This window comes from Agelaius tricolor, unplaced genomic scaffold (genome assembly GCF_023055355.1).
Source record: "Agelaius tricolor isolate 1412-34295 unplaced genomic scaffold, bAgeTri1.0.p SCAF_1, whole genome shotgun sequence".
NCBI classification, from domain to species: domain Eukaryota; kingdom Metazoa; phylum Chordata; class Aves; order Passeriformes; family Icteridae; genus Agelaius; species Agelaius tricolor.
This window is the reverse complement of record NW_027269261.1, coordinates 65,106,535-65,134,502: the sequence shown is the minus strand read 5'-3', so window position 1 is coordinate 65,134,502 and position 27,968 is coordinate 65,106,535. Positions and strand designations below refer to the sequence as shown.

General features: G+C 34.3%; 1 protein-coding gene across 5 annotated transcripts in view; it reads right to left on the bottom strand.

Moving 5' to 3' along the window:
* The window catches only part of TBC1D32 (TBC1 domain family member 32), a 74,620-nt gene that overhangs the window by 29,017 nt on the left and 17,635 nt on the right, over positions 1–27,968 (bottom strand). For all 5 annotated transcript variants that reach the window (XM_071437793.1, XM_071437765.1, XM_071437772.1 and 2 more), the window contains exons 17-26: positions 27,359–27,560; positions 23,576–23,658; positions 21,789–21,927; positions 21,190–21,277; positions 19,603–19,721; positions 18,892–19,008; positions 15,332–15,420; positions 5,024–5,146; positions 3,636–3,744; positions 2,713–2,806 (exon numbers count right to left, since the gene is read on the bottom strand). In XM_071437793.1, coding sequence (XP_071293894.1) covers positions 2,713–2,806; positions 3,636–3,744; positions 5,024–5,146; positions 15,332–15,420; positions 18,892–19,008; positions 19,603–19,721; positions 21,190–21,277; positions 21,789–21,927; positions 23,576–23,658; positions 27,359–27,560 — 1,163 coding nt within the window. The remainder of the gene's footprint in view (positions 1–2,712; positions 2,807–3,635; positions 3,745–5,023; positions 5,147–15,331; positions 15,421–18,891; positions 19,009–19,602; positions 19,722–21,189; positions 21,278–21,788; positions 21,928–23,575; positions 23,659–27,358; positions 27,561–27,968) is intronic.

The following is a 27,968-nucleotide window of genomic DNA, read 5'->3' as shown; positions in this document are numbered from 1 at the left end:
AGTGTTAAAAGAAGAGCTCTGTTACAGACAACCTTCAGGCCTTTATGCTGGAAAACAGGTTCCATACAATGCCAGATTTACCACTGCTCTGCTTTTTATTACAGCTGAACTGTAAGGTGTCAGTGTTGCACATTTAGCACTGTTCTTCAAAAGAATTTATAGAATAAAGCCCCTACCCACTTCTTGGGTTTTCATGCTGGAAATCTCAGTGTGAACAAGTCCTTTTAATTAACCACCACTCATAAGCTATTTTCAGTTTTATCCATGGTTTCCATTATACCAGATACAGGATAAATGAAGTCCTGAGATCTAGAAATGAAGCTTCCTTTTCCCTGACCTCAGTTTGGCCACTATAGTTCCAAAATATTCTTTTATAGCATCTGTCATTCAACTCCATCTGAAAGGAGGGTCATAAACAGGACTATTAGCAGTACCATATTCAAGGCACATCTGTAAATCATTTTGGTTTTTTTTTAATGCTCACAAGCCATCTCCATCTATTATATAAATATATTAAAAAATCAACTCAGGTTATGCTTTTACATCTGCCATCACAATTATGTGATGTATAGAGGATACATTTTCAAAGTACAAAGAAAAGGTAAAATCCTCTTAAGCAATAAAAGAGGACACAAATAAGAGGTCAGGACAGACAGGATGACAGTTACAGTTACAGCTTTTTCAGCAAAAGAAACTATACATTCTTTAACAGTACTAAGAATCTACCAGTCTTAATTATTCATGTCATAGAAACACCAAAATAAGGGGACCAGAATGGTACCTCAGAGGTTACATAATGAAACACTACAGCATGAAATCTGAACACAGACAGGTTCAGGAAACAGAGACATTGTGCTGGCCCTCAATCCTTGTCAACAGATACAATGAAGCACTCATGCATTCCCACTCACACAATGGCAGCAGAACTCTTGCCAGTCGGAAGTCTGTGTGAAACCTGTCCATCTCCTTGCACTAAAGCAGAATGAAAATTCAACAAATATTTTTCTAAACTCCAAGCAATCTGAGTAGTACACAACATGAATTCTGAATATTCACAACAAAGAAGTTATAAGATCTTGTATGAATGTAACTCATGGATCCATCTTGTAATCGCTTTTTTAAACTCTCTTGTGAAAGAAAATTTCTATTGATGCCATATCATAGTGCTTAAAAATACAGTTTAGATATTCTCCATTTTCTATTTCTGCTCTTGATTTCTTTTTTTGCAAGCATTACAATAGCAATTTATGAACTTCATTATTTTAATTTTTGATCTATTTATTCTAATGCTTTCTTTCAAAATAATTTGCACATCCTGAAACCTTCGGTCTGGCAAATCCTATGTTCACAATTGAGTGGCTCGTTGTTTTTTTAACCTAGTACTGAAATAGAACACTTTCAATGGTTTATTTCCCTTTTATTTTCAAACAACAAACACAAAATATTTTGATGCCACTACCAAACATTCTGTTCATTTTGCAGTTATATAATATTTTACTTCAGTTACCCTTAACATCAAAAATGCCATTCCAAATTAAAACATTTCTTTGATTTCAATTTTTCAAACTCATTTGAAAACCTTTGACACTTCATTTCAGCAAATTTACTTTTAATCGAAGTTTTACGCAAGTTTTCTTAGTTGGCTGTCATCCACAAATGTGATAACTGTAACATCTATTTCATTAGCCCACTGGGTAATGATGAGCAACAGAATTATTCTGAACAAGAGAACTGAGGGATCCTTTGAACACATTCTGAGAATAATAATAACAATATAATATGCTTTTCCAACCCAAGAACAACACTGCTGCCTCCTCGAAGATACCATTATCTGATTGCTGTCTTCTGAAACTTGCCTTGGGAAGCCTGGAACAGTATTACAAAAGCTAAGATACAGAAAACTCCCTTCTTTTATACCTATATGGCCTTTCCTCTGGTCAGAGCAGGAAATCACCTTTTAATTTCTTTCCCCCCACATATATACAAACAGACTATTTTAAAGTCCACAGTTAATGTAAAATTTCTATCACTTCCGTAAATCTGTCTCTGCTAAGGAAATTCATAATTTCTAATAAGTTCATCTCAGGGATATAGTAAACATGAATAAATACAATGAATTATTTATTTACCAAACAATTCACCTTTTGCATTGTCTATGCAAACTAAAACCTTAAAAGAGTTTCTCCGTGTGAATTAAACTGCTGTGCCTAGGTAGTTCTTCAAAGGATTCTTCAGTCTGCTCACATTCCAAATTGATGTTCAATGTGGAAACCAACTATCCTAAACGCTGTCTATTTCACACACCACCAAGCTCAGTAAACACAGGGATGTGAATCACGAAAACAGTGTACAAAGAACTCTGCAGTTTAAGCAAACTGTCTTGCTTCAGTTACTAGAGAGATTATATAAATGTACCTTATGAGTCACCCACCAGAGACGAGTCAGGAGGTTAATCTTGAAGTGTGCATAAGAATTAGATTACCAAACAGCTTTTCAGATTGACAGTTGCACAAAGCCAGACAAGCAAAACTAAACCAACTTATTTAGTTACAATTGCGGCCAGCACTGAAATAACCTTAAGTATTTCATGAGATTATGATCAGTGGGATGTGAGGGTGGGGAGCAGGATGCAGGGAGGAGGGAAAAAGAAATTTTTTAAATTGACTGAGATACTTGCATGAAATCTACACTGCTCGCATGCTTTCTACATACCTTGTCTGAATTCAGCTTTCCTAGGAATTTCTGCAAGATAGCACTTTGGCACAGGGAGCGATGAAAACATTGGCCAAGGATATAGACCACTATCCTAGAAACAGGACCAGAAATAAATTAATTTAACAGAAACATTAATAGCTTTTTCTCGATTAACAAAGGTACAGTTCCCAGAATTACAGCCTATTTAGTAGTTTGTTACTACAATTTCCAATAAGATGTGCTATCACAAAAAAAAGGATAGAAAATCCAAAAAGCTTTGAGTATACAATTTTTTATGGCGTATATATCACTGACAGTTTTGATTTTACAGTTCCTTTTTTCAACCACAAAGAAAATTGCAAGTTTTATAAAAATATAAAAAAGAAACCCCAACAACCTACTAAATTGCATTTCCAACTTTATATATTGATTTAGGTGTCTTTGTTGTGCTGACAGTAATCTGCATTTCATCTTTATGAGACTGACAGCCAGTGAGAAGTAGAACATTTAAAGAAGTTGCCTAACAAACACTCCTTTGTTAGAACATTGATGAAAGCTCTAGGTATTAGATATTGCATATGAGAACCCAAGAATGGAAAAAATATCAAATAATACGAAGATAAATGGAAAGCTAGTAAAGAAACCACAGAAATATAAAAGGAAAAAAACCAAACAAATTGCATTCACTTAAAAAGTAACATTAAAATGGAGCAAAATAAACATGTCATCTGAACATACTATCTCCTAGGTACATGGCAATCCCCAGATAGTGGGAGCAATGTATTTGCTCAGTGTATCAACTTCTTTAAAATATTAACACTTCATAAAGCTAAAGGTGGTCTGGTGTTAAATAATTTTTCACATGCTTAATTACCAGCAAAAATGTTCAGTTAATGAAGGCAGAAGTTACAGAAAGAAACTGGTAAACTTAAAATTCTAACCTTATCTAATTCTCTCAAAGGCAAAATCCTTTCCTGTGGTCCTCCAATCAGATTTATCCTTACAAGAACATGGTTTCTCTCCACTGACAGACCATCAATTATAAAAACTCTGTGGAAAAAACCCCAAGCAAAACACAACAAACCTTCAAAAATTACAAGCTTTGATTTATTGACTATTTAACATAGAAAACTTAAAGAAGCAAGAATATTTTGAGAAACATACCAGAGTTAAAACACAGGCTGGAATACAAATAGGCATAAATAAACAGAAACATTAGGTATTTTGAGATGTCTCCAAGCATTGTTCTGTGAGCTTCCCTACCTACTACTGATTAGAAAAATTTGAGCAATTACTGGACCCAAAAGAGTAGAAAATCTCACAGATTTTCTTATGTCACATAAAAAATTATATAATTAGGGCAGTGACAGTTAATGGACCATAAAAATTTGCTCCTTATTTTGCCTACCAGTATATTTCTGCTGTCACAAATAAGCAGAGTTATTCACTACTTGAAACAGAGACAACTTGCTGTCTGAAGTCACTGTGCAGCCCAAGGTACAAAATTTTTGAAAGCAGTAACATCCAGGTTTTATTCACCAAGTTTCTTAATAAAAGTTTTTCCTTAGAAGGGAAATAGCAGCTTTCATTTCAAATAGTAAATAACTATCATCTTCACCCATACTGTTTGACTTACATTCTCTAATGGTCTCATATAACAAACAGTAAGAGGAAAATACTTAAAACTCTGCATGCCATGAGAAAGAAAAAAATGTCAGTAACTAAATGACTGTCCGCTTCTGTCCCAAAAATACTTTTTTCCTTTTGAAAGGATGCACTGTGCAATTTTATTTAGAAGACAGCAGTTGAAAGTCATAGAAGCTGGGTAGTTGACTAAGCTACAAATAAGCTGTTGGAGAGTTGACAAAGCTACAAACCAAACAATAACAACAAGAACAAAAATACTCCCCCATAAAAACCCTGAAGTACTGATGATGCCTGTAATTCATGAACATTAAAACAATACTCTGATTTTATATTAAATACATAACATTAAAAAACATATAAAATTAAAAGGCATACTTACATTCACAAGTTTTAAGCACTTTTTGTTTTAGAAACAACTTAAGAGTAATACAACTAAAAAGTAAAAAAAAAATTGCTTTTTTATTTTTTATACTTATGGGGTGAACATGGGAGAAAGAGAAGGCTATTATTCTTTTCATAATTTAAAACTGCTGACAAACCTGCATGTAAGGAAACTTATAGACATTAGAAGCCAGTTTAAGTGAAAGCATTTGTATGTTGAAAGCTACTAAGGCATTCATGTATTTGTTCTCAGGAGAAGAGTTTGATAGTTAAAATAACATTTACATCAATCACTTCTTACCCTGGTCCTTCTGAAGTTTCTGTGACATTTTCCTCCTGAGCAGTTAGTAAAACTTGTGACACTTTATACTGAGTCTCCAAGAGTAAAAGGGTATTGAGCTCACAGCACAGCACATTTAACAGCCTGCAGAAGGAGACATTGAAATGGTATCACATCAGTCAGGACTCCAGTAATGTACAGAAAGACAAGGGTAAACATGTTTATGAGATCTTGCAATGGAAAGGGAGAGGAGGAAAAAACAACAAAAAAACCCACTTGAAGTGCCTGAAAAAACCTCACATACAACTAGGTCAGGAACACTTTTATATCCTTTTTAACCACTCAAGTGGCACAACCTTAAGCAAACAGGGAATGGTTCCCAACAGTTGTTTTTATTGTGTGCACTGAACAACCAGAGAAAATACCCACTGGTCAGCTCAGTTGCTTTTGAGTTTACATCACAGTGTAACAAAAATGATACAGGCTTAGTAAGACATTCCATGTGAAATATAAGGAAATTATACAATAATAGGCTGGTAAAGCAACTCAAAATTAGGTTGTCTGAAGGGGGAAGAAGGAAGGGAGGTAAAAAAATATCTTTCACTTAGAAAAGAGGCTTTTAAGACCTTCTGTATAATCACATTTAACGCAGTTCAAAAGCAATAAAAGATTTAGCATGTGACATAACCAACAAATCTGCTGCGTTAGGTTTTTTCAGAGAAACACAAATGGTAAATGAAATGAATAATAACAAGTGCACAAGACAGTACATTATATACAATTTTCTTTCATAACTTTGGGGCAAATTAACAGGGTGAGTACTCCAATATATTTTCATATAAATCTGAAATAAAACAGTCCAAATCACATTACTTTTTGTTTTAACTAATCTAATCACTCTAAGACCACAACAGAATAATTTCATTGCGGGCTTCCAGTTCAAGGAAAACAATGTAACTAAACATTCTTGTTACTGGTTTTATTTCCTGTTTTAACACAGTCATAAAATGCAACATAAATTAAGGCTGATCAGCATTATATTTTGCGTTCACATAAGATTTTATATGAACTAGAAAATATGCTGTTTTAAATTCATAGTCTGTTAGTCAAAGCTTATTTTCTTCCATGTAATTCCTCATATGTTTCTACTGACAATAGCAAAAATTCATAAGCCATTGTCTCAATAATTTAACACCTGCAAATTTATACAGTTGTGGCCAAAGATTAAACAGCCAAGATGAGAATATGTCTCAGGTTTTTTTCTGTTGTTTTTTAAACAAATTGTTGTGTTCATTTTCAGTACTCTTCAGCTTTATTTCTTTTACATTAACTATTTTGTGACATCAATTTGTTCTCAGTACTTTTCTAAATCACAGAAGAAGAAATGACAGTTCAACTATAATTTTTATTATTATTTAGAAGAAAAAACCCAGAAAAGAGCTCTGAAACCATTATGAAGATGGATAATTTTTTCTGTGAAGTACAGTAAGTGGCAAAGACCAGCAGTTAAAAACCACTTGGGAGAATACTAGTAGCTGAGAATGCTTTATAACATCATCTCCTCTGGTAGGCAAGACAGAGCAAAAAATAAAACAACAAGAGCAACCAACCATGAGCAAATAAAATTAGGTAGATGGAATAGTGGTAGAATAAATGGTGAAATATACAAGATCTAGTGTATGCAGCTGTTGCTTGGGCATTTAAATGAAATTTTCACCTACACAGAAAAAGACATTTAAAAATGCAACTATTGAAGTGGAGGTTATTTGGTTAATTGTGCTATTCCATTAATTATCTTCCAAAGTCATAAATATATAAAGTTTCCAATTAAAAAGAAAATAACCCACATTTTATAGTAAGTATATTTGTAAACATGCTTGAATACAGCTATGGAGTTTTTTGTCTTTTTTGTTTGTTTTTGGAACATAAGAATTGGATCAGACTCCCCATCTCAATATCTCATCTATAAGAAGTACATGCTTATGAGAATGTATAAAACCTTTAGAGATATAACACAATATGATTAAAGCATATATTTTTGAGATATGTTTTTAAATTTTCTTTAGAAAGATTCCCAACCTAAATACTGCTGAAAATTGGAAGATACACTTTGATGAAGTTCTTACACCTGGGAAGAGCCCAATGCAACAGTACAGGCAGGGGACAATCAGTCATAAAGCAGCTTTGCAGTCAAGGACCTGGGGGTCCTGATGGTCAATAGTTTGAACATGAGCCAGAAACATGCCCTTGAGGGCAATCACCATCCTGGGCTGTGTAATGAAGAGTGCTGCCAAAAGTCACTGGAGGGAGGTGACCCTGCCCCTCTACTGGTTCTGGTGAAGTCATACCTGGAGTGCTGGGTCTAGTTCTGAGCTCACCAGTAACAGCATGACATGGATGCACTGGAGCAGGTCCAACAAAAGGCCAAGAGAACAATTAAGGCTTGGGCCATCTGACATAGGGAAAAGCTGGGAGAGCTATGACTGCTCAGCCTGGAGGATCCTCAGGGGAGATCCTGTCAATGTGTATAAATATCTAACAGGAAGGTTTGAAAATTGAGTCAGACTCTTCTCAGTGATACCCAGTGAAAAGACTAGATGCAAAGGACATGAATTGAAAGACAGGAAATTCCATTTTAATATACTGTGACGGTGGTAAAACAGTGGAACAAATTGCCCAAAGATGCTGCAGGATCACCAGCCTTGACAATACTATAAACAAGACTGGACACAGCCCTGAGTAATGCTCTATAGTTGAACCTACTTTGAGCAGAGCAGTTGTACTACGCCATCTTCCATCCCCCTTTCAATTCTGATTACGTAATTCTGTGATCGCTACTAGTAAGATATACCACACACCCAGGAAAAAACTGCAATGCATATAAAATAAAAGTTTATCTGAAGGCAGTCCTTTATAGAAGAGCAGTTTCAAGGAAATTCAGAAATATCAAAATACATATTATAGTTGTGAAAATATGCTAGGAATAAGTCATTTTGGTCTGAATTCTGCATTTCCTCCCCTATCCATTTTTCTTGAAAAGTACTCCCTGGATTCTACCCCTTCAACTACAATTTCACAATTAATACTTCGCTGCAGAAATCCCTAATCTAAAAGAAAGCATTCTAACTACTATTTTGTTCCACGGGCTATCTCCTTAGTTTTGCTATGTGGAATCATATTGACTTCTTTAATTATGACACAACAAAAGCTCTTTGTGGGGTATAAATCAGCTAGTTAATAAACCTTGCTAATTTTTATGCTGTCTCTCTACATTTTTTTGCCTGAAAATAATATAATAAACTGTCCATGATTTACTCTGAGCTGCTATAAACGCATATTATGAAGATAGCTTATGACCACCTCAGTATTTTTTCTAGGAGTTCCTTTTAAGAACACAGAAGAGTATGTTCTTTGTTCTTTTTCCCAATATCAAACCACATTTCTCTCAAACAGGACCTTTATTGTGTTTTTCTATTTTTCTGCAGTTCCCACAACACCACCATACACTATTCTTCCTTACTTTCATAAGTTCTTTCCAAAGCTATTCTGATGTTCTGTCCTCACTTCAGGCATATCTGCTAATTCTCAGCTGGCAGTGAAAGATGCAAGATATTACTTTTGAAAACAGCAGCTGTAACAGTCTGTGGTGGGTTGACATCAGTCAGCAACTAAGCACCCACCCTGCTTCTCACTCCCTCACCGCTCGTGCCTGGCCAGTCTCTGACTAATGAGACCTGCAAGATCAACCTCCAAGCCCCTCAGTGTGGGATGCTATGTGGTATAAAACATTCCTCTGGTCAGCTCCGATCAGCTGTCCCAGCTGTTTTCATTCCCAATCTCTCACACATTCCTAAGTATGGCTAATGTTTATAAAAAAGAAAACCCTGTTGCTGAGCTGCTGCTTGCACAGCATCAGTGGAAACATGCTGTGTTATCAATACTCTTTTAGTCCCAAATTCAAAACACAGCACCCATATGGGATGCTATTAAAAAATCTGACCCCCGTCTGTATAGACTCTGGAGAAACAAGATAAAATTTTATGCTATAAGCAGCCCAAAATTTCCACCACATAGAAGAAAGCAAGCAGCTCATCCAAAGTCAACTATACTACAATCTCAGTAAGAGATGTGTGCATGCAGCATAAAATGGCCAACTAAACACAAAATGCTTACATTTCTGCTATAGACAGTGACATGATGCTGAAATAGAGGACTAAATTGGTCTTTAGTAAAAGGCTTTCTTTTGGCTTGTAGTTACACGCCTTCTACAGATATAGCATGGCTTAATCAGGCAAGTGCAAAATATATAGCATGATATTTGTAGAGAGCTCAGCTGTGGGACAAGGTAAGGTGCTTTTTTTTTCATCTCTCAGGAATAAATATTAAAAACTGAAGAGCAATAAAGCAAGGACTGGAACTTCTTTGCAGTAGCAGGACCTCCTTTTCACTAAATGGCTATGTACAATAAAAGTGAAATCCAAAGCCAAATCTGCATTAAACAATTCCAGTGTCATCATAATGGAGGACAGCCCATTTAACATCAGAGCTTACATTAATAATTTGATTTACTCCTTACTACACTTTGAGTAAGAGCCTAAGCTTCAATGAGAACATGGATCCAAACAGTGAATGGCAATTATTATCAAGTGCCAGACCAGTAGACAGAGGCTATGGATAAAAAAAACCCTACAGAAGTCCAAAGCCACTCAGTCAGTGTTGGAACACAAAGGGCATTTGGAAGCTTCAGCCAAACAAAGCTTTGCACACTGCCTTTGCAAACTGAACAAAAGGCATTAGAAATGAGCAGATAGAGGATGCCTCTGCATTTGGTCTAGCTAAAGGATTGAGGCTTCTAATTGTTCCACTGAGGATGATGCATGGTTTTGAAAAAAAAAAAAAAAAAAGAGTTTTAGTGGAAGCTACTACCTCAGGGCAGTCATGTTTCTCCCAGAAAAGAAACTCAGGGACTAACATATTTATGTTTTTCACATAAAAAGATTTGCAAAAGAGCACCTACACCATTTCAGCTACCCAATGTACCTACAAATGACATGTAATGTGATTGCTAATGATAAAAGTTTCCCCAGCTAAATAAAAATGCATTTCCTGAGCATCACTTGCCAGCCTAGAAGATCAGAAGTGAAAAATTTTAAGTTAAGTAAAGGAAAAAAAGTCAACAAACAAGGAAAATCTGATCACAGAATCTACTGTTCCTATTTTATTTGCAATTATTTGTTTTAAGTGAATAAACCTAATAAACTTCTATTAAATTATAAGATAGCAAAAAATTGAATTAACTGCGTAACTCCATGATCACAGATAATGTGGAAGCATTCTCGCATAATCCTGTTGCAAATCTCCATCATTAGTAGTCACTGCTAATTCAGACCCTGTCCCCTTTCACCTTTGGATTCTGCTACTCATGATACTTTTTCATAAAGAGAAAGGAAAAGAGAGACTAAATATAAACAGCATTGTGTTGCAATCATTAAAATCACACATTCTCTTAATTAATAATAATGCACATAATGCAAGTACAATTAAGGAATGACCTATTTCATATGCTGAGGCTACCTCACTATTAAAATGCTGTTATATTAGGGAGGTGTTTACTATGCAGTTGACAAAGTAATGGAGAAGAATGCAGGAACATTTATTATTTGTATTTCCTAAACTCACAGAGTTATCTTTTGCCTATCACATTTTTTTTTCATTTAATTCATTCACCTGGATTTCACTGGAATGCTCTAGATTAAATTTTGACAGATATGTACTGCTTTAAGGCAAATTTCAAGATGCTGATTGATTTTGATATCAGTAAAGTATAAGCCATTTAAATTTTCTTTCCTAAATCTTTCTCTGCTAGTTTTTTAGGGCAACAGAAATAGATACAAGGCATTTTTATAATTCTCTGCACTCACTTGGTAAGCAAGAAAACATAAACAAAAACATATTCACCATAATATTTTATATGACAAAGAAAATGTGACCTAACAATGTCAAAATTTTTATTACACAAGCCTGAAAATAACAAGCCAATATTATTTTTCTATTTGCAGCAGACAGTAGATTTACAATCCTGAGGCTGATACAGATGACCATATGACTTAGACTAATATTTACAATTTTCTTTAATTCCAGAGAAAAAGAAATGCATTTATTCACACAGAGCATTGTAATGCTGGGTTTTCAGCCTTGCCTTAGAGAAGCCTAAAATAAATCTATTTTCCATTCCAGTTCCAACTGGAATGGAACATTTACACTTCTACAAAATGGGTTATCTTCAGATATCTCTAATGACAGGCAAACTCATTGAATCTTTAAAATTAAACAGTCAAAATCTGCATATCTGAAGGAAAAGGGTTTACCCTCAGAATTTTCCAGGTATTTCCCTGCAGAAGGCCAAACACTTAACAGAGTTCCTTGATGCTCACTAGCAGGAGGCACCATAGTGAACAAGTGTGGAGCTAACAAAGGTCCTTCTGATTCAGAATGTATGTACAAAAGATCTTTTGACTTCACAATATTTGGGAGTTTTATTGATTTATGCTTAAAATAAGCCATTGGAGAGGAAAAAAAAAAAAGATAGCCAAAGGGAAAAAAAGTCTAATTTTCCTCTTTAAAGTACTCAAATGCCCCTTACTGCCATTTTATCATATATCCACAAAAAAGAGATTCCAAGAACAGTGTGTTACAAAAGTACTCTATTAAGTAAAAGGGAATTTTTGCAGATCTGCCTGTAAACCAACTCTTATCTCCTCCCACTGCCCACAGTCTAGGCATATTCCAGTAATGTTGTTTCTCCTGTTTTTTACTCAAGCCAACACTAATTGAGTATCTTCTAATTTATTTTGGGGTATTGATACTGTTTAGAGACAGGAACCTGATTATCAAAGCTAGAAATTCTTACTCTGCCACACTTAAATCCAGCTAATAAAATAATGTCACTATCATTCACAGAAAACCGATTTTCTGAATAGAGAGAACAGCAATATGTAAATAGACGAATAATCCTTCAGGCAAAGACTTTGAACATATATATATTATGCATATATTTTCTTGGCAGGCTGTAAAAACTCGTGAATGCATTTACTATACTGAAATACTAGACAAAATGTGTTGATAATATATAATATCATTAATCTGAAAGATTCCTTTTTAATATAAGTTAGAGACAGAGAGCTCTTCAAAGAGCTTGGCCTCAACAGGGAGGCGGTAAAGACTTCTAGTGTCACATTTTAAGAAAACTGTTATTTCTCATATGCAATATCTTTTAAAATCAAATTTATGAGTATACTTGTATCAGAGAAATAAAGCTGATCATTAAACTAAGATAATACTCTCTGTTTAGTATGTTAAAAAAATATTGCTTTAATTACTGCTCTTAATTTCCTTTTTATAGGATTTGTGCTCTGATGGCAAATTCAGAACCTTCTACTACAGAAAGACCACTGAGAATTTCTGCATTAGCTCCTGTGCATCCAGATTTTCAGCCTGTACAAAAGAGTGTCTGAGACAGCCTTCAGTATTCTTTTATCAACTGATATTGGCCAACTGGGAGACTTCTCAATTCTAAAAAAGTGTAAATCTGCTTTGAAGCTAAAAGCTGAACTGACAGCTTGAAAATCTTTCTATAGACAAATTAGGAACTGTCTATATACTTAGACATTTCTATTCCTATCTCCAACTTCTTGCCTAAGGTTTCCCTTTAATAAATAAATAATAGTAATGATAATAACACTTTTTTTTTTCTCCAGTTAGCTTAAAAGGACCTTCAAGTGAACAAATCTCATCACAGAAACACATAATAGATTCAATTAATGGAATATCAGATCACTGTCTGAAACTACTGAAGAATCATCCTAGGCAAAGATACTTCAAAGAATCTAAAAACAAACAAATAAAAAAACCAAACAAAAAACCAAAACAAAACAAAAAATCCAAACAAACAAACAAACAAACAAACCCTAACAAAACCAAAGAGTAACAACAAGAAGAAAACCAAAGGAACCACAGATTTGAAATTAGCTACAGCTTGTGGTGGAACTGAGTATTTCACCCTTGACCACACAAACCCTAATCTATATGAATGCACCATAGGGAGTATTTTTTAAAGACTAAGAGATATTGGCTATGCACACCCTATTTTGCTTCCCTATGTTTTCCCTTTGCTTTCTACTGCATGCACACCACTTTACAGTGGTTAAGCTTGAAAAGTGAAGTTGACAGCAAAGCCTCTACCAGACTGTCCTTCAAAATTGTAATTCAGAATTCACGCTTATTCAAAATGAAAAAAGCTATCCACCAGAAAATGAAGTAATAATATTACAAACATAAATATCCCAAATACCTGTGCATTTTTGGATTAAACAGACTGTGGAAATACCTATGTATTTTATGCTTTATATGCAATTGCACACCTAATAACCAAAATAATTTAAGACACTGAAGCTCAGTATACACACAAAGGAAAATGTAGTTCTAAATTGCAGAAGTTGTTTAACAGTCAAGTACATGTGTAACTGTTTTGAACAAGAAAAGCAGGACCTCACCATATAACACTGTAAGGTAAAGAGATCTGAAGTTCAGCACACAACCATGGGTTGAATTGAGCCACATATATAGTGTATGGCTGTGTAGATCTGTGGACAATTAAAAGAATGTGGCTTTAGCTGTATTATTGGTATTAAGTCTAGCAGAAATGTTTCCAGAGAATTGCTTCACAAAATCATACTGTTTTTCAATGCTGCAATTATCACCTAAATATTTAATTTCTATGTAACAGCAAAGAGAAATTAGATCTTTTGCTATAATTTCCACATTTTCAGATCTGTTAAGCATTTAATATTATTTGGTATAACTCCTGCTGAACTTAGAACTCTTGATGGAATTTGGTCAAGGAGAAAATCAACCACACAAGGCGAGGTTCGTTTTACAGAACATGGATGTCTGCAGTCAGCAGCATTCACAGGAAAGATCACAGAACTTCAAAATGAACTGTACACCTCTCATGTTCAGGTAATACAGGCCATGGTTATCTGCAAGTCTTAATACTCTAAATAAGTCTTAATACTGTAAATCTTGAGTTAGAAGGGACCCATCAGGATCTAGTCCAACTCCTGGCCTGCACCCCTAGGACACCCCAAGAATCACAGCACATGCCTGAGAGTGCTGTCCAAATGCTTTTTTGAACTCTGTCAGGCTTGGTTCTTTTATCACTTACCTGGGGAGCCTTGTTCCAGTGCCCAACCACCCTTTATTTTAAACTGTAAAACATCTCATTTTCTCTTGATCCTAATTAAATCAATGGAAGTTCTGTCAAGTTTTCTATGGAGTCAGTCTAATCCTATATGAAGAACAATTTTTTTTTTCAAATTTAATCTTAAGACTTCTTATTCCTACATAAACTAGTGATTTCCTCCAAAGCAGTATTTATAACTTCTGATTTATATGTCAAAATCGTATATATCTCCCAACTCCAATCTCTGCCATTGTTCATCTCCGCTATGCTCATCCTTATCAACAAATTGTACTGTATCTTATGGTTATTCATATATAGTATGAAATAATTTAATTGTGATATTAAAGTAAAAACATAGCTGCAAAAAGCTAAGGTTTCAGAACTTAATCAGTTGGGCTATATCTTGCTCAAGCAAGGTAATCAAAGTTTTCCATATTATGAAGTACAATCCAATAGGTTTTTATTTCAACTGTCAATAATAATTATTTCCCAACAAAAACGTGAATTCACGTATTTATATAGTCATCCTTGGAAAACAGAATAAAAATGCAGAAACTAATTTCTATGTTAAAATTATAAAGCACTGAATATTACAATACATGAGAATAACAGTGTGAGCATCTTTTAAGTGTACCTTTAGGTTCTAGAAATATTTGGAACCAAATGCTACACTCCTTAAACTAGGTTTTTATGAAATAGGTGATAATTAAACAAATAGTTAAAAACCAATTATAAGTACGGAGAAAATACATAAACCAAAATGACACAAACATAGTAAAAGTGGTATTTTGGTGTACAGTGGATGTAAAACTTGCTTTTTTACAGTCAAGTAGGCAAAATAACATGCAATTTCTATCACTGCTTCTCATATTACAATATATCAATTTACAGATAATAAGATTAGATCCATCACTGTTCTCATTTTGTAGGCCATTTTTCATTTAATCTTCTTATGGTAAAAAAAGGGGAAATTTCACCATCATACATAATAAAACCCAAACAATGTTATCTTGTCAGAAGTAACACATCCATGCATATTATACCTTATTTAGTTAATGTGACCAGAGAATAAAAAACATGCACCTTACCTCAGACCAAATATATGGGATTGTTCATAATTGAATAAGGAATGAATTTTAGCTTCTGAGTTCAAAATTATAAGCCTGTCAATAATATCCTGTCAAAGGAAGAGAAATGTGAAAAACCATGTAGGCATTTATAATTTATGCACATCATAGTTTCATAGGGATATTTACTATTGAATGAAAGCTATTATTAAAACACACACTGAAATTATTTTTGTAACAGGAGGTGTTTTCCACACAAAAGTCAACAGCAAAATTGAAGGCAAAAATGGCAAAACTTTCCTAACCATGTAGCAGGTTAGAAAAAAAAATCTATTAAAAAATAAACATACAAAAAGATCCTTGCATGTCAACTATCCTAGTTCTTCTTTAGCATTAAACCACAAAAAAAGAGTTAAAATTTTTTTGCGTGTTTGAAGTGTGTACATGTCTATTTTAATAAAGAGAACGGCAACTCCTTCAGTATAATAACCCTTTCTCACACTGGTTAGTACTACATGCTTCAAGACAGCCATTTAGTCTTGGTTTAACAAGGCTTGCCTCAGATGTTGAGGCTTACACCTTTCATCTTGGAGCATCTCATGTAGCAGACAATGACTTGTGGCTGTTTCCCACTTCTTCCACCAAGCCAACCCAATTATCTTCCCCTCTGGCTCACTGCACACTCAAACTGCTTCTGAAAAAATTATTTGATTAAAAAAACTAAGGAATGAACAAAAACATTGTTCATGTTCAGTGTTGTTATCATGTCAGAGAGAGATTGCTGCGCTATGGTCACAAGAAACAGATTACAAAATCTTTATGAGCCTTATTTAATCTCGATTAAATACAAAGTTTTATTTTCTCCACATTTTAGAAGTACAGTTTCACAGACAGCAGAGGGAGTTATTATTCACCTAATTAGATCAATAAGTCATTTCAATAAGATATGAAGGTAAAGTTAAGACCCATACTTTAATGAAATTAACAAAAGCTCTGGTTTTCAACAGAGAAAAGTAAAAATCATGAGTAAAACTCACAATAGAAAAAAAAAATCCAAAGTCTAGAACTTTTCAAATTAAACTGTCTTCATAGAATGCACCCTTTAAAATACAGTGAAAGCATACTTTTCCTATTAGATTTCTGGGGCACTGGGAGAGACAGCTTTTTCCACATAGTATATTTACAATAAAATTCTCAACTAAAAAACTCAACTTGGATCTCAAGGCTGTTCATAAAATTGATAATGCAAACAATTGATTTATTTGGGAATTAAGATTTTTTCAGATATCTGTGCATACAAAGAGTTAAATGCTAAGGGATATTTCTCGGGCATTATGTTCCTTCTCTCATTTATAAATCAAAGCTTGGAGCTACAAAAGAGTACAAAGAGCAGGCACAGTGAGAGGACTACTGAGAAAGGAGACTAAGCTCTGATTTGGGATTTTAGGAAGGAAGATAATGAACAAGGTCTAACACAGGATTACATGCAAAAAATGTGTGGACAGGTTTTCACTGCTCAGCTACAGAGCACATCTCAAACATTACAGGTCAGATGTCATCTACTTTGAATACCTAAGACAAACCATCTAAGATTCTCTAGAATCACTGAAGAAAATCACCTTCTCTAATGCCTTTCAAAGCTACAGGTCTAGAGGGTACCTTCCAAAATAGATTCCCCTGAATATATACACTGCAGAAACCCTCAAAGACTGGAGACAGGCAGAAAATCCTCATTTATGTGTTCCATTCTCTAAAATAATTTTACATGCCAAACACAGCAAAGAGAAATCTTACATGTATTAAGAAAAATTTCCCTAAGGGCACAAATGAAAAACTCATTAGTCTACAGTTAAAAGTTGTAAAAGTTGTTACCAACTATCACTATTATCACTTGTTATCAACTGATAATCTGTTCAATCAATGATACAGCTAATCAGATAAAAAATATAAAGTAGGTAAAAATGTTTAAATCCTGGGTATTCAAGAAATAAAGGATATACCAAAATGATTAAGTTCTGTGCATTAGCAAACATAGTTTAGCCATGAACAAGTCACATTCCGTGGCAACAGGACACAATTCAAAAATAGAGAAAAAATAAGGCACACAAAGCAGTTAGGTCTTCCAAGCAAACCTTCCAGTGGAACAGAAGTTGCCTTTACTTTGCTTCTTGTAGTTATATCCAGTCAAAATCTTTTACCTTTTGCTTTCTGGAATCACTGCCCAAAAACATAGTCATAACAAATCTGTATCTCTTCTTAACTTCAGAAGTTTTCTGAGTACTTAGACTCAGCCATTATATGTTAAACTAACATTAGAGGATCTCACAATTTCCTTTCTGCTAACTACATAATCTTGGATGCCTATCTTACATATCAAGGTGTAGCTTGGATGGCTAGGCCCACAAAACCCACTGCTGCACAGTAGTTAACTGAGACAAACCTCATCCAAAATATCTTTATATCCTCAGGGAGCTTTGAACAATTGTATCAGTATTGGCATTTCAAGAAACCTAGAAAATTTCATAAAAATACTCAACTGCCTCTAAAGCTAAAATAACACCGGCTTTCAAAAGCTGTAAAAATCCTTCTTGAGATCTACCACAATTTGAATGCTCTCAAATACTTATGATTTTCAGCATACATCTATCTTCCTCACTCTGAGTTCCTTAAAAAACTTGGTAACTGAACAAAGCTATCCATTGCTGAACGCACCAGCATTGAGTAGATTGGAAAAATGAAATTTGTCATGCAATTTCCTCTTGAAATCCTCAAAACAGTATTGCAAAAAAGAGCCCCAAAATACCTTCCAAACCTAATATACACTATTATGATAAACTTTGTCTAAACAACTTAAAATATCACCAATCCAGAGCCTATGCTAGACAAACACTTCAACATAACAGCAATTTAAAGTACTAACTCATTAGGGAAAAAATCTGATTTTAAGTGCCACACAAGGTCACAAATTGTCTGTGCTTTGTAGATGAGAAAAAAGCCATAATTGACTGCAGTAGAATGATTGAATACAAAATAATACTAAATACAGAAATGGTGAAGCTATTTCTCTGAAGCATGTCTTAATCAGTAGCTTTCCAATTACTGATTTTTTCCTTTGTGTGAATTATATGTCCTATTAAAAAATAGCCTGAGGTATGAGGCTTTTTTGTTTTCATTTTGTTTTGGTTTTTTCTTTTATTCTTTTTAAATCCACAGCTGGTGTGATAGAGCAATGCTGTATAAAGTACAGGTATACATATTTTCCAACATTTTCCCATATGTAACTGTATGCACATATAAACATGATTATTTATGTTACTGTTTTTCTGTGAAAAAACACAAGTCAAGAAAGATGATCTTTAAATTAGGCAACAAAATTTATATTACCTTTAAGATTTCAAAATGAAAATTTAGGTTCATATGAAGTGATATGTGCATATACTGCCCTCATGCTGTTTATAATACAAAATGCAGAAAAATTCAAAGTCTTTCAATAGGAAAAGAAAAACTTACTCTTTTATAAGAAAAACATTTTCTCAGGTAAGAATGTCTTCACAGAATTATTTTTCCTTCAAAATACTTACAATTATATCTGTGGGTACTTCACGGAATGAGTACATGGGTTTATTTGGTATATCTCGTTTACTCAGGAGCTCAAAAACTGCTGGGTAAGTGAGCAAGTTTACCAGAAACAGAAATGACTAGAGAAAGAAAAAAAGGAGGGACAACAGGGAATATTAATCTGTTAAGCACAACCAAGTAAGTGTTAGCAATTATTTGCAATCTACATTAACTTTGTTCTTACCCTTTACAGGCTGACCTTAACATAAATAGACCTGTGGAAAATAAGACTGCATACCTGGTAGGCATCTGTATAATCTAAAAGGGCAGTAGTGTATGAAATATCTATTACCTATCATATGGTACATAAAATTTTGAAAATTACAGTATTTCATTACCACTTAATTCTAAAATCTTGAGATAAAGAATAATCTAAAATCTAAAATTCCTGATTTTATTACAGTAATCTGGACATAAACTGATGGCCAGCACTTAAGACTTCATTTTGCCATGATTTTTATTCATTATTTCATAGTAAATCCTTGGCATTGTGAACAGCCATGCAACATAAGAATCCTGTATCAGTCATGATTTAACTAGTGTATTATACCAATTTTGACACATGTGCCAAGAAGCAGGTATAATAAAAATTTACAGAAAGGTATGTGTCTTCCTATCTGAACCACAGCACTGTTTCTTTCCATACAAAAACATAAGTTTAAATCATTTCTCACCTTCTGACAACTTTGGTCAATAGGGTCAACTGGAGTAGATTTGGGTTGGATTATTCTCAAATCATCTTTTCCACATTCCAAAAGAGCCCATAATTCAGTTACAAGTGCCTTTATAAAGCCTAAAACAAATGTTTGTTTTAATCATGAGTTTCATGTTAGAAATATTTTACACCACAATTCTAACCAAGATTTGTAAAATTCTCTATACTGAAGACTGAAATTTCACCACACAGACTGCCTTAAGGTTACTATCCCTGCTATTCTCAATCCTTTAGTCCAAACTACTTTTCTAGAGCAGTTTGCTTATGTTCAATCTACAGTCTGCACCAATGGTTTCCAAAGGCTATTACACTAGAGTAGAACTATATTCATATATCTTCTATGTAAATGAGCTTCTGACCTTCTTTAAAAAGTTAACTGCAATGGATCAAGGCTTAGCTAGTATTGTCTCTGTGGTTCTAAAAATACAGATTCACTATTACTCATAAATAAATTAGACCACAGTGAAAAGGACTAGAAAAACCCCAACTTTAAGAGAAGCACTACTAGCTGAATTTAAATTGTTAAAATTTAAAATGTTAAATATTTAAATAGAATAGGAAAGAGCCCTCTAACTCTGAAATCTTCAAATGTAAGGGTTGAAAATCAATGCTGATTATTTTTGGTATATCATTTGTCTCTGATGCCAAAGGGTATAAAAGGGCCTTAAGAAGCAATTTGGCTGAAAACCTTACAACAGGACAGATGGGTAACTCCTCAGTGGATCTGCTCCCTGCTTTGTGAAAAATCCCAGAGGCATAAATAGCAACTAACTGAGAAACCAATCAGTTTCCTTGATTGGCAGAATTTGCCTGCCTTTCTGACAGTCTTTCAGTCAACACCAGCCCCTTCTAGATACTCAGAGAGACAATTTGCAACTTTTGTACCTCATGGACTTCCTTAGCAGCTTAAGACATTACCTTCATTATATTGATGGGATTCTAGTTTTAATATAATGGCTACCTGGACTGTTGATGTTATGGTAACAGTTGGGTTATCTGAGATTGACTCTGAAGGGACTTTGTCCAAATTGACAATTCTTCTCACATCACAATCTCTTTTACATCTCATTAATGTGTAACTTCACCTATGACATTCAGGCCCTTGCAGTTCCTCACCCTTTGAGCAGTCAGTAACCATGGAAATGTACATAAAAATTACAGACATCAACAGTTATTAATGCTGATCTGCAGATCAATAAGAAGCACCTGCTTCTTATTTAAATTTATTTTTAAACAGTACAGATGTCTTCACACACATACAGGAAATTTCTGTAAATCCAAACTAGTGAAGTAAAGATTTTGCATAATATCAGAAGGAAAAATAAAACAAACTCTAAAATTCTGCATCAAGATTAATGAATGACTTAAAAGTTTGAGAGAATTAATTTCCATCAAGAAATAATTAACAAATATTTAGGAGTTTTTGTTAACATTGTATAATTATTTTACACAGTTGATCTTTTTTTAACATCTTTCCCACTGTCTTTTTTCAAAATGAAGGACTACAGCATGCAATTACTCATAATAACATCATCCTGCAATTTACCTGAATTCTGCAGAGACACTGCAGCCATTGGTGTTGTTGCCATTTGTGTAACAATGATTCTGTTACCAAAATCTTCGTATTCATTTGTCTGTTGATAAGAAGTATAAAAGTGCAGTGTTAGTTATTCAGAAGACATGAAACTCTCAAATGATCTCTTAAATATTGATCTTTCTTACACTTGTTTACAGAATTTAATCCACTTTATGTTTAGACTTGAACAATTCATAGATATTTTCCTCTACAGACTTACCAGGGTCAGATTCCTAACCAAACATCTTTCTCAAGTATTTATAAAAATTTAAACACAAAATACTGTGGGTGAGACATGCAATATGAGCAAATAAAACCATTAGTATTACAATGTTTTTGTACACATAGCGTAGGATGCCTTTGGCATTACTTTTTTGCACATTGTCTGACTAAAACTGCACATTATCTGATTTTTTGTTTGTATTTCAAGCTTTGTTTAGCATATCTAGATTTCAACATGACCTACCAACATTGTATAAGAAAATTTGCACTTAGAAGAAAAGAAAAAAAAGTTTCTAGCATTTCAAACTTTACAGTAAAAAGTAAACTACAAGGACTGCAATGCTTACCTGTATTTTTTTTGATAAACTGTTAAACATAAAGTTCACACAGTCATTCATGGCATCTGTACTATGAAGCAGAAATAGTCCTTTGGGTGTGGTAGAAAAATTTAGCAAGGCATCTAACAGAGTCTCTTCCCATAACAAGCTGCAAGAGTAACAAAATAGTAATTAAAAACTATATGTAAAATAGCATGGGAAAAAAAAAAAAGTACAATTCCTAGCTTTGAAAAACAACAGTACTTTACTCACTGTACTATATGCTTAATTTATATGTTAGATTTAAAAAAGCATTTGGGGAAAAATATAATATACCAGACTGCATTTTATGTGAACATTCAAACACAGTGTGGCAAACCTAAAGTTATGTAGGAGCACAGAAGAGAGAGATGATGTAAAGGGGAACCCAAATGAGATGGATGATGTAAAGGGGAACCCAAAAGATATCCCTGTGATATCCCTAAACATATGTATGACTTACAGTCTGACTCTATACAGTCTTAAGATATTAACATGGCAGTTACATGTTGGCAAACAGGCACAGAATTTCTCAACAATGTAAAAACCTATGAGGGACTCACATTTGAGGAGCTAAAGGTTCCTACAAGAACTTGGTATGGAGTTATGAAGAAAGGTGCTATATTTACACAATAGCTTCACATCATAAGAGCAGTAAATGGAAAATCAACATTGTCCTGAATTTTCAGACTCCCAAATACTCATGTATTTCTCATCTTAATGAGTATAAACTTCTATAAAGGGACATTAAGTTTCAGTATAAAAGGAAGGACACTGTTCACTTGGTATCAGCCAAAATGCTGCCAATCTTGCTACATAATATTTTTGAAGGTATAAATATGATTCAGCAGAACAACATTTTAAATTAGCACCACATAAAAAGCATAAGATAGCTATTTTGTTCTGTGCTTTCTAACTCACATTTTCCTCTAACCAAATTCTTTAGTCAGAGAGAATCAACTATAAGTCAATTTTCCATATATCAGACACCACTCTCTAAGCCAAGGAAGTTCTCAAAGGCCAGGAAGAATTTTGTAGCTCTACTGAGACCTATGCTAGGATAGTTTCTCTACCTACCACTATCCTTTTGGCAAAAAAGACTGTCCTGGGTTTGGCTGGGATAGAGTGTGTTTTCTAAGTAGCTGGTAAAGTGCTGATTTTTGGATTTAGGACAAGAATAAGGTTGGTAACACACTGATATTTTAGTTGTTGCCAAGTAGCACTTCTCAGAGTCAAGAACTTCCCAGTTTCCCATGCTCTGCAAGTGAGCAGGTACACAAGTAACCATGAGAGAGCACAACCAGGAGAGCTGAGCCGAACTGGCCAAGGGGATATTCCATAGCATGGGAAGTCATGCTTAGTACATAAACTGCAGGGAGCTGGCCAGGAAGTTGGCCAAAATCACTGTTAAGAGATGAACTGGGCATCAGTCAGAGGCTAAGGAGCAATTGAGTTGTGTGTCATTTGTTTCTCTTGTGTGCTACTTCTCTCTCTACTTTTCATTACTATTAATGTTATCATTACCATTAGGAGCATTGCTATTATTAGTATTACTATATTTGACTTTGTTTAAATTATTAGACTCTTTGTATCTCAACCCTTTTTTTTTCCTAATTCCCCTCTCCATGCTATTGGGATGCAAATGGCTGTGCAGTATTTAGTTGCCAGCTGGCATCAAACTACAACAAAGACATGGGGTTGCAAGATGTTTCAATTGTAATTAAAGCAGCAGTTTGTGTTCACACTCATACATGTGTGTAAATTAAGTACCAAGTTACCTGGTTTTTGATTCTTGACTTATTGATGAAGTGGAGTCTGCATCAGTTACAGGAGTCGGTACTCTTTCTGAAAGCAAACTTGTCTGTAAAACAAAACCAAATAAACAGCTCCTTAATATTGATGCAGGACGTCCCCCTGCTAGGGACTGACATGCAGTGACTCCAAGATTCAGAAAGCTGAACAATTGCTTTATTAAACTATACTATACTATACTACTATACTTATTATATTCAAGAAAAAACCCATGACCCTTTTTCAGACAGTCATGATGCAGCTTTGACCTGATTGGTCAATCAGTCAAAACAACCAACACCAGTGTCCAATTAAGAAATCACTTTAGGCAAACTATCTCCTTAACACATTCCATGTGCCAAACAACAGGAGCAGCAAATACAGATAAGATTGTTTTCTCTTCTTTCTCTTAGCTTTCTCACTGCCTTCCCTAGGAGAAATCCTGGCAAGGTTGTGCCTGATGCTCTCTGAAGAGAGCTGCTGCCACACCTTAATGTTTATTTACAGCATTTTTAAACTCCAGATCTAATTCATTCTCTTGTTATATACAAAAGACAAAAAACCACAGTGCTCTGGTTACAGTCCAGTCTTTGGTACAGAATACACTATTCCTTTATATTGTTTTTATTCCAGAAAAGCTTATTTTTTTACTTCTTCCTTGGTATAAACAATTGTAAAGCTAGTAAATTTTAAATTTTTTATTAGAATTCTTAAATAAACCTCTTTATTTTCCAACTGGAGACTCCCAAATCAAAAACTGGTATTTAAAAGTAAAGAAGGAACAAAAGAAAAAATTGTAACACAGCTCTTTACTCTGTTTCTGTCACAGATAATGGAAATAACAGCTCTGAAGTCACCATGCCAAACTTATTAATTCTGCCACTTTTTATTTTATTTATTTATAAATTATATAAATTTATCTATATTGATATGGGTGTCCTTGGAGTTACAGACATAAATATATACATATTTTTATATTTAAACATTTAAATTATATTTTAAAATAACTGGTATGAAAATGCATATTCAAAATTATTTCAGCTGTTTTATGTTTATGGGATAAAAAGCAAATTAAACCATTGAAATAAAAGTGAGAAGGTATTAATTTACTACCTTATAAATGTGATGTAAAAAATCAACAAAAGCCTATTCTATTAACTAGTCAATCATACTGGATCTGTTGTTCCCCTTTTATTATCATCTTTATAAATTCTCTCTCAGAATTTAATCAGTATCTGCTGAGAAAAAAATAATTTCTTTGTCCATCAGTCTTAAAACTCCAGGAGACGTGTAAAAGAAAAGGATACAAATTACCAGTCCCACCATTAAAAAACTGACACTTCAGCTTGGAAAGAATCTATCACAGTCCACTGGTTTTGCTACACTATAATGGCATGATATTTTATAAACTTCTATAAATGGCATGATATTTTATAAACTTAAATGGCATGATATTTTATAAACTTCAGGTGTTTTAAAATTGAAAAATGAAAGAAAATAGTTTTAAAAGTAGTAAGATGATGGAGTTGACTTTCCTGTAATAGTTTGTTGAGTCTTGAAGTAAAGAATATATTGATTCTACTTCAGTTTATATCTGACTACCAAAGTGAAATGAAGAAATAGCATTTTGTAGGGTAAACTTTGTTTTCACTCAACACATTCAGTCTACTTATCTTCTACATGTCAAGACAATTTGTCTAAATTATGTTCTATACCTTAATAAGGGATTTTAACATGGAAAGAAGTCTTTTGTACAAAGTGTAAATGCTGTGTTTTTTAGAGGAAATAACTGGAAATGCCCATCAAAAGCTTTTAACACTCTGGCCTGTGATAAACATTAAATAGAGTAAGAGGCTAGTTGGAGTAAGACTGACAAGTTACACAATAGGAAAGCATCAAAAAAAAGATTGTTGAGTTACGTAAATTACAGCACGGATCAAGTGAACTAAGCTCCTTAATTCAATAAAAATCCTCAGGTTTTCCATGCAAGGAATAACATAAGTTTCAAAACCAACATTCTTTGATGAGAAACAGAATTTATAGTGATATAATTATGATTTTTAGTAATAATACATTTTATTTTCAAGACAATGTATGTATGGCTTCGTGGCAACATTAATATATGAAACAGTGAGAAATACCCTCAAACTGGTGATTTAAGTACCTTCTATTCATGTTCTCCCTTCTGGTATTTTCTGCCTTAGTTTACATTGTGACTGTATTTTTAAAATATCTCATCATAATAAAAGCATACAGTAGAAGCATACAAGAAGGAAGAAAAGCTCTTCCATTCTTTTTCCCTTGCATTCATTTTCCCTCCCACTTCCTTGCCTCCAGAAAAAAAACAAATTTAGTCTTTTAGTCCATTCTTTGTTCCAGCTTGATCTGATCTCAAAGATATAAAAAGATAGTCCTATTTTTCAGGGTAAAGTGAATAACACTGCTAGACTTTGGTTGTCCACCATGAGTCCTAATACCTACAGTTTAAATATGCTTTCAGTTAAGCTGGAAGCCAAAGTTGAAGATTTGTTTGCTACCTTTACCTAAATTGTGCCAATGTTATTTTAACGTTTCAAATGTTGGGATTTGCTTCCCTGTGAACTTTTGAAAACTGCATTTGCAGGATCTGCCATCATTTCTCCATCTTAAGTAATTTTTTACAATACACAAGGATTTTCACACAGCATGTGACTTTTAGAACAATGAAAATAGAACTGATGATGATGAGGGACTGGAGCATCATCATTTATGAAGCAAGGCTGAGAGAGATGGGCCTGTTCAGCCTTGAGAAGAGATGACTGAGAGGGGATCTCATCAATATCTGTCACTATCTGAAAGGAGGGTATCAAGAGGAGGGATTCAGGCTCTTCTCAGTGGTGCCAAGCAACAGGACAAGAGGCAATGGGAAGAAACTGATGCACAAAAAGTTCTACCTGAACATGAGAAAGAACTTCTTTACTGTGCAGGTGAATGAGCACTAGACCAGATTCCCCAGAGAGGTTGTGGAGTCTCCCCCACTGAAGATACTCAAGAACCCTCTGGACATAATCCTGTGCCATGTGCTATAGGATTACCCTGCTTGAGCAGGGAGGTTGGATCAGTAGACCCACTGTTGTCCCTTCCCATCTTACCCATTCTGTGATTCTGTGATAACAGAAAGCAAAATACACAGAACTGTTGGATCCAAGCTCTTTCATGTAGAAAAAACACTGGACTAGCAATCAAATTGAAGTTAAAGTACAGAATCTAAGCTTCATAACAAATTCATGTACTCAGGTAAGACAAAAACTCCTGCCTGGCACTTTTCACTATGGTCTCTAGAGAATATTTCAATGTCACCTCACTATTTAACAAATAATTGCAATCTGCTATTTTTTTCTCTCACCTGACACAAACCAGCTTAACTAAAAATTGATAAGAGCACATCTCAGGAGTATTTTCCTTCAAAATATCCCAAACCAAGAATGAAGGCAAGATCTGTGGTGGTCAGTGGTTATCATGACATCGAGTGATTTCTGCCATTAAGGACAATGAATGACAGGCCTACCAATGCACCAGAAGTTCCTGTTTTAATCTTAGGTATAGAAGGTCTCAAATTAAATTTCTGCTAGGTTCACATTCAGAAGGAAAATTTGCAAGTAGAACTTAATGTTTACAACATTTTCAGGTACTATTTAACTGCTTAAAAATAATTAACCTATAAGAACAACTATTAACAAGCTGAACCTCTCACAGTAAGATTTTTTTCCCAATCCAAAAGCAAAATTTACCTTTCTCCAGGCTTCTGCAATAGATTCATGCAAGCCATAAGGAATTAGCATCTGCAGGCCTTCACAAGTTCTGTACATTTGACGGCATACAAAAATGAAAGCTCCTTTAACAACTGGCATAAACTCAGATCCAGATAAAAGAGAAACGTCATCATGAAGAAGTTTCTTTGTGAACTGAACAAGTACATGAGCAGCTGTAGGACTAGAAATAAAATAATGCATTTAAAATTTTGTTTTGTAGTAAGCCTTGAAACAAATCCTCTGACTAAACTTATTTAAAATTTTTTGGGGAAAAGAAGCTACGGAAAGAGACTTTGACCCACTACAGAGGGACAAACTATGTTAGAATTTGTAACACCAGTCAGAAGAAAAGAAACTTACAGAAAGTGATGTCACCTTGGCAAATAGTTCTATGCAATGCAAAAATACATCCATTGCCTTCCACACAACCCACAGGACCATGAACTACACAGACTCTAGGTTTTATAGGAGTCCAGTTGGGAAGACAACTTGGAGATTTCTCCACTTAGAAGATGTACATGCCAAACTTTTCATGACCTGCAGCTTAGCTATTTTCAAAGGCTCATCTCAGTTTTACTGCTGTTAGAAG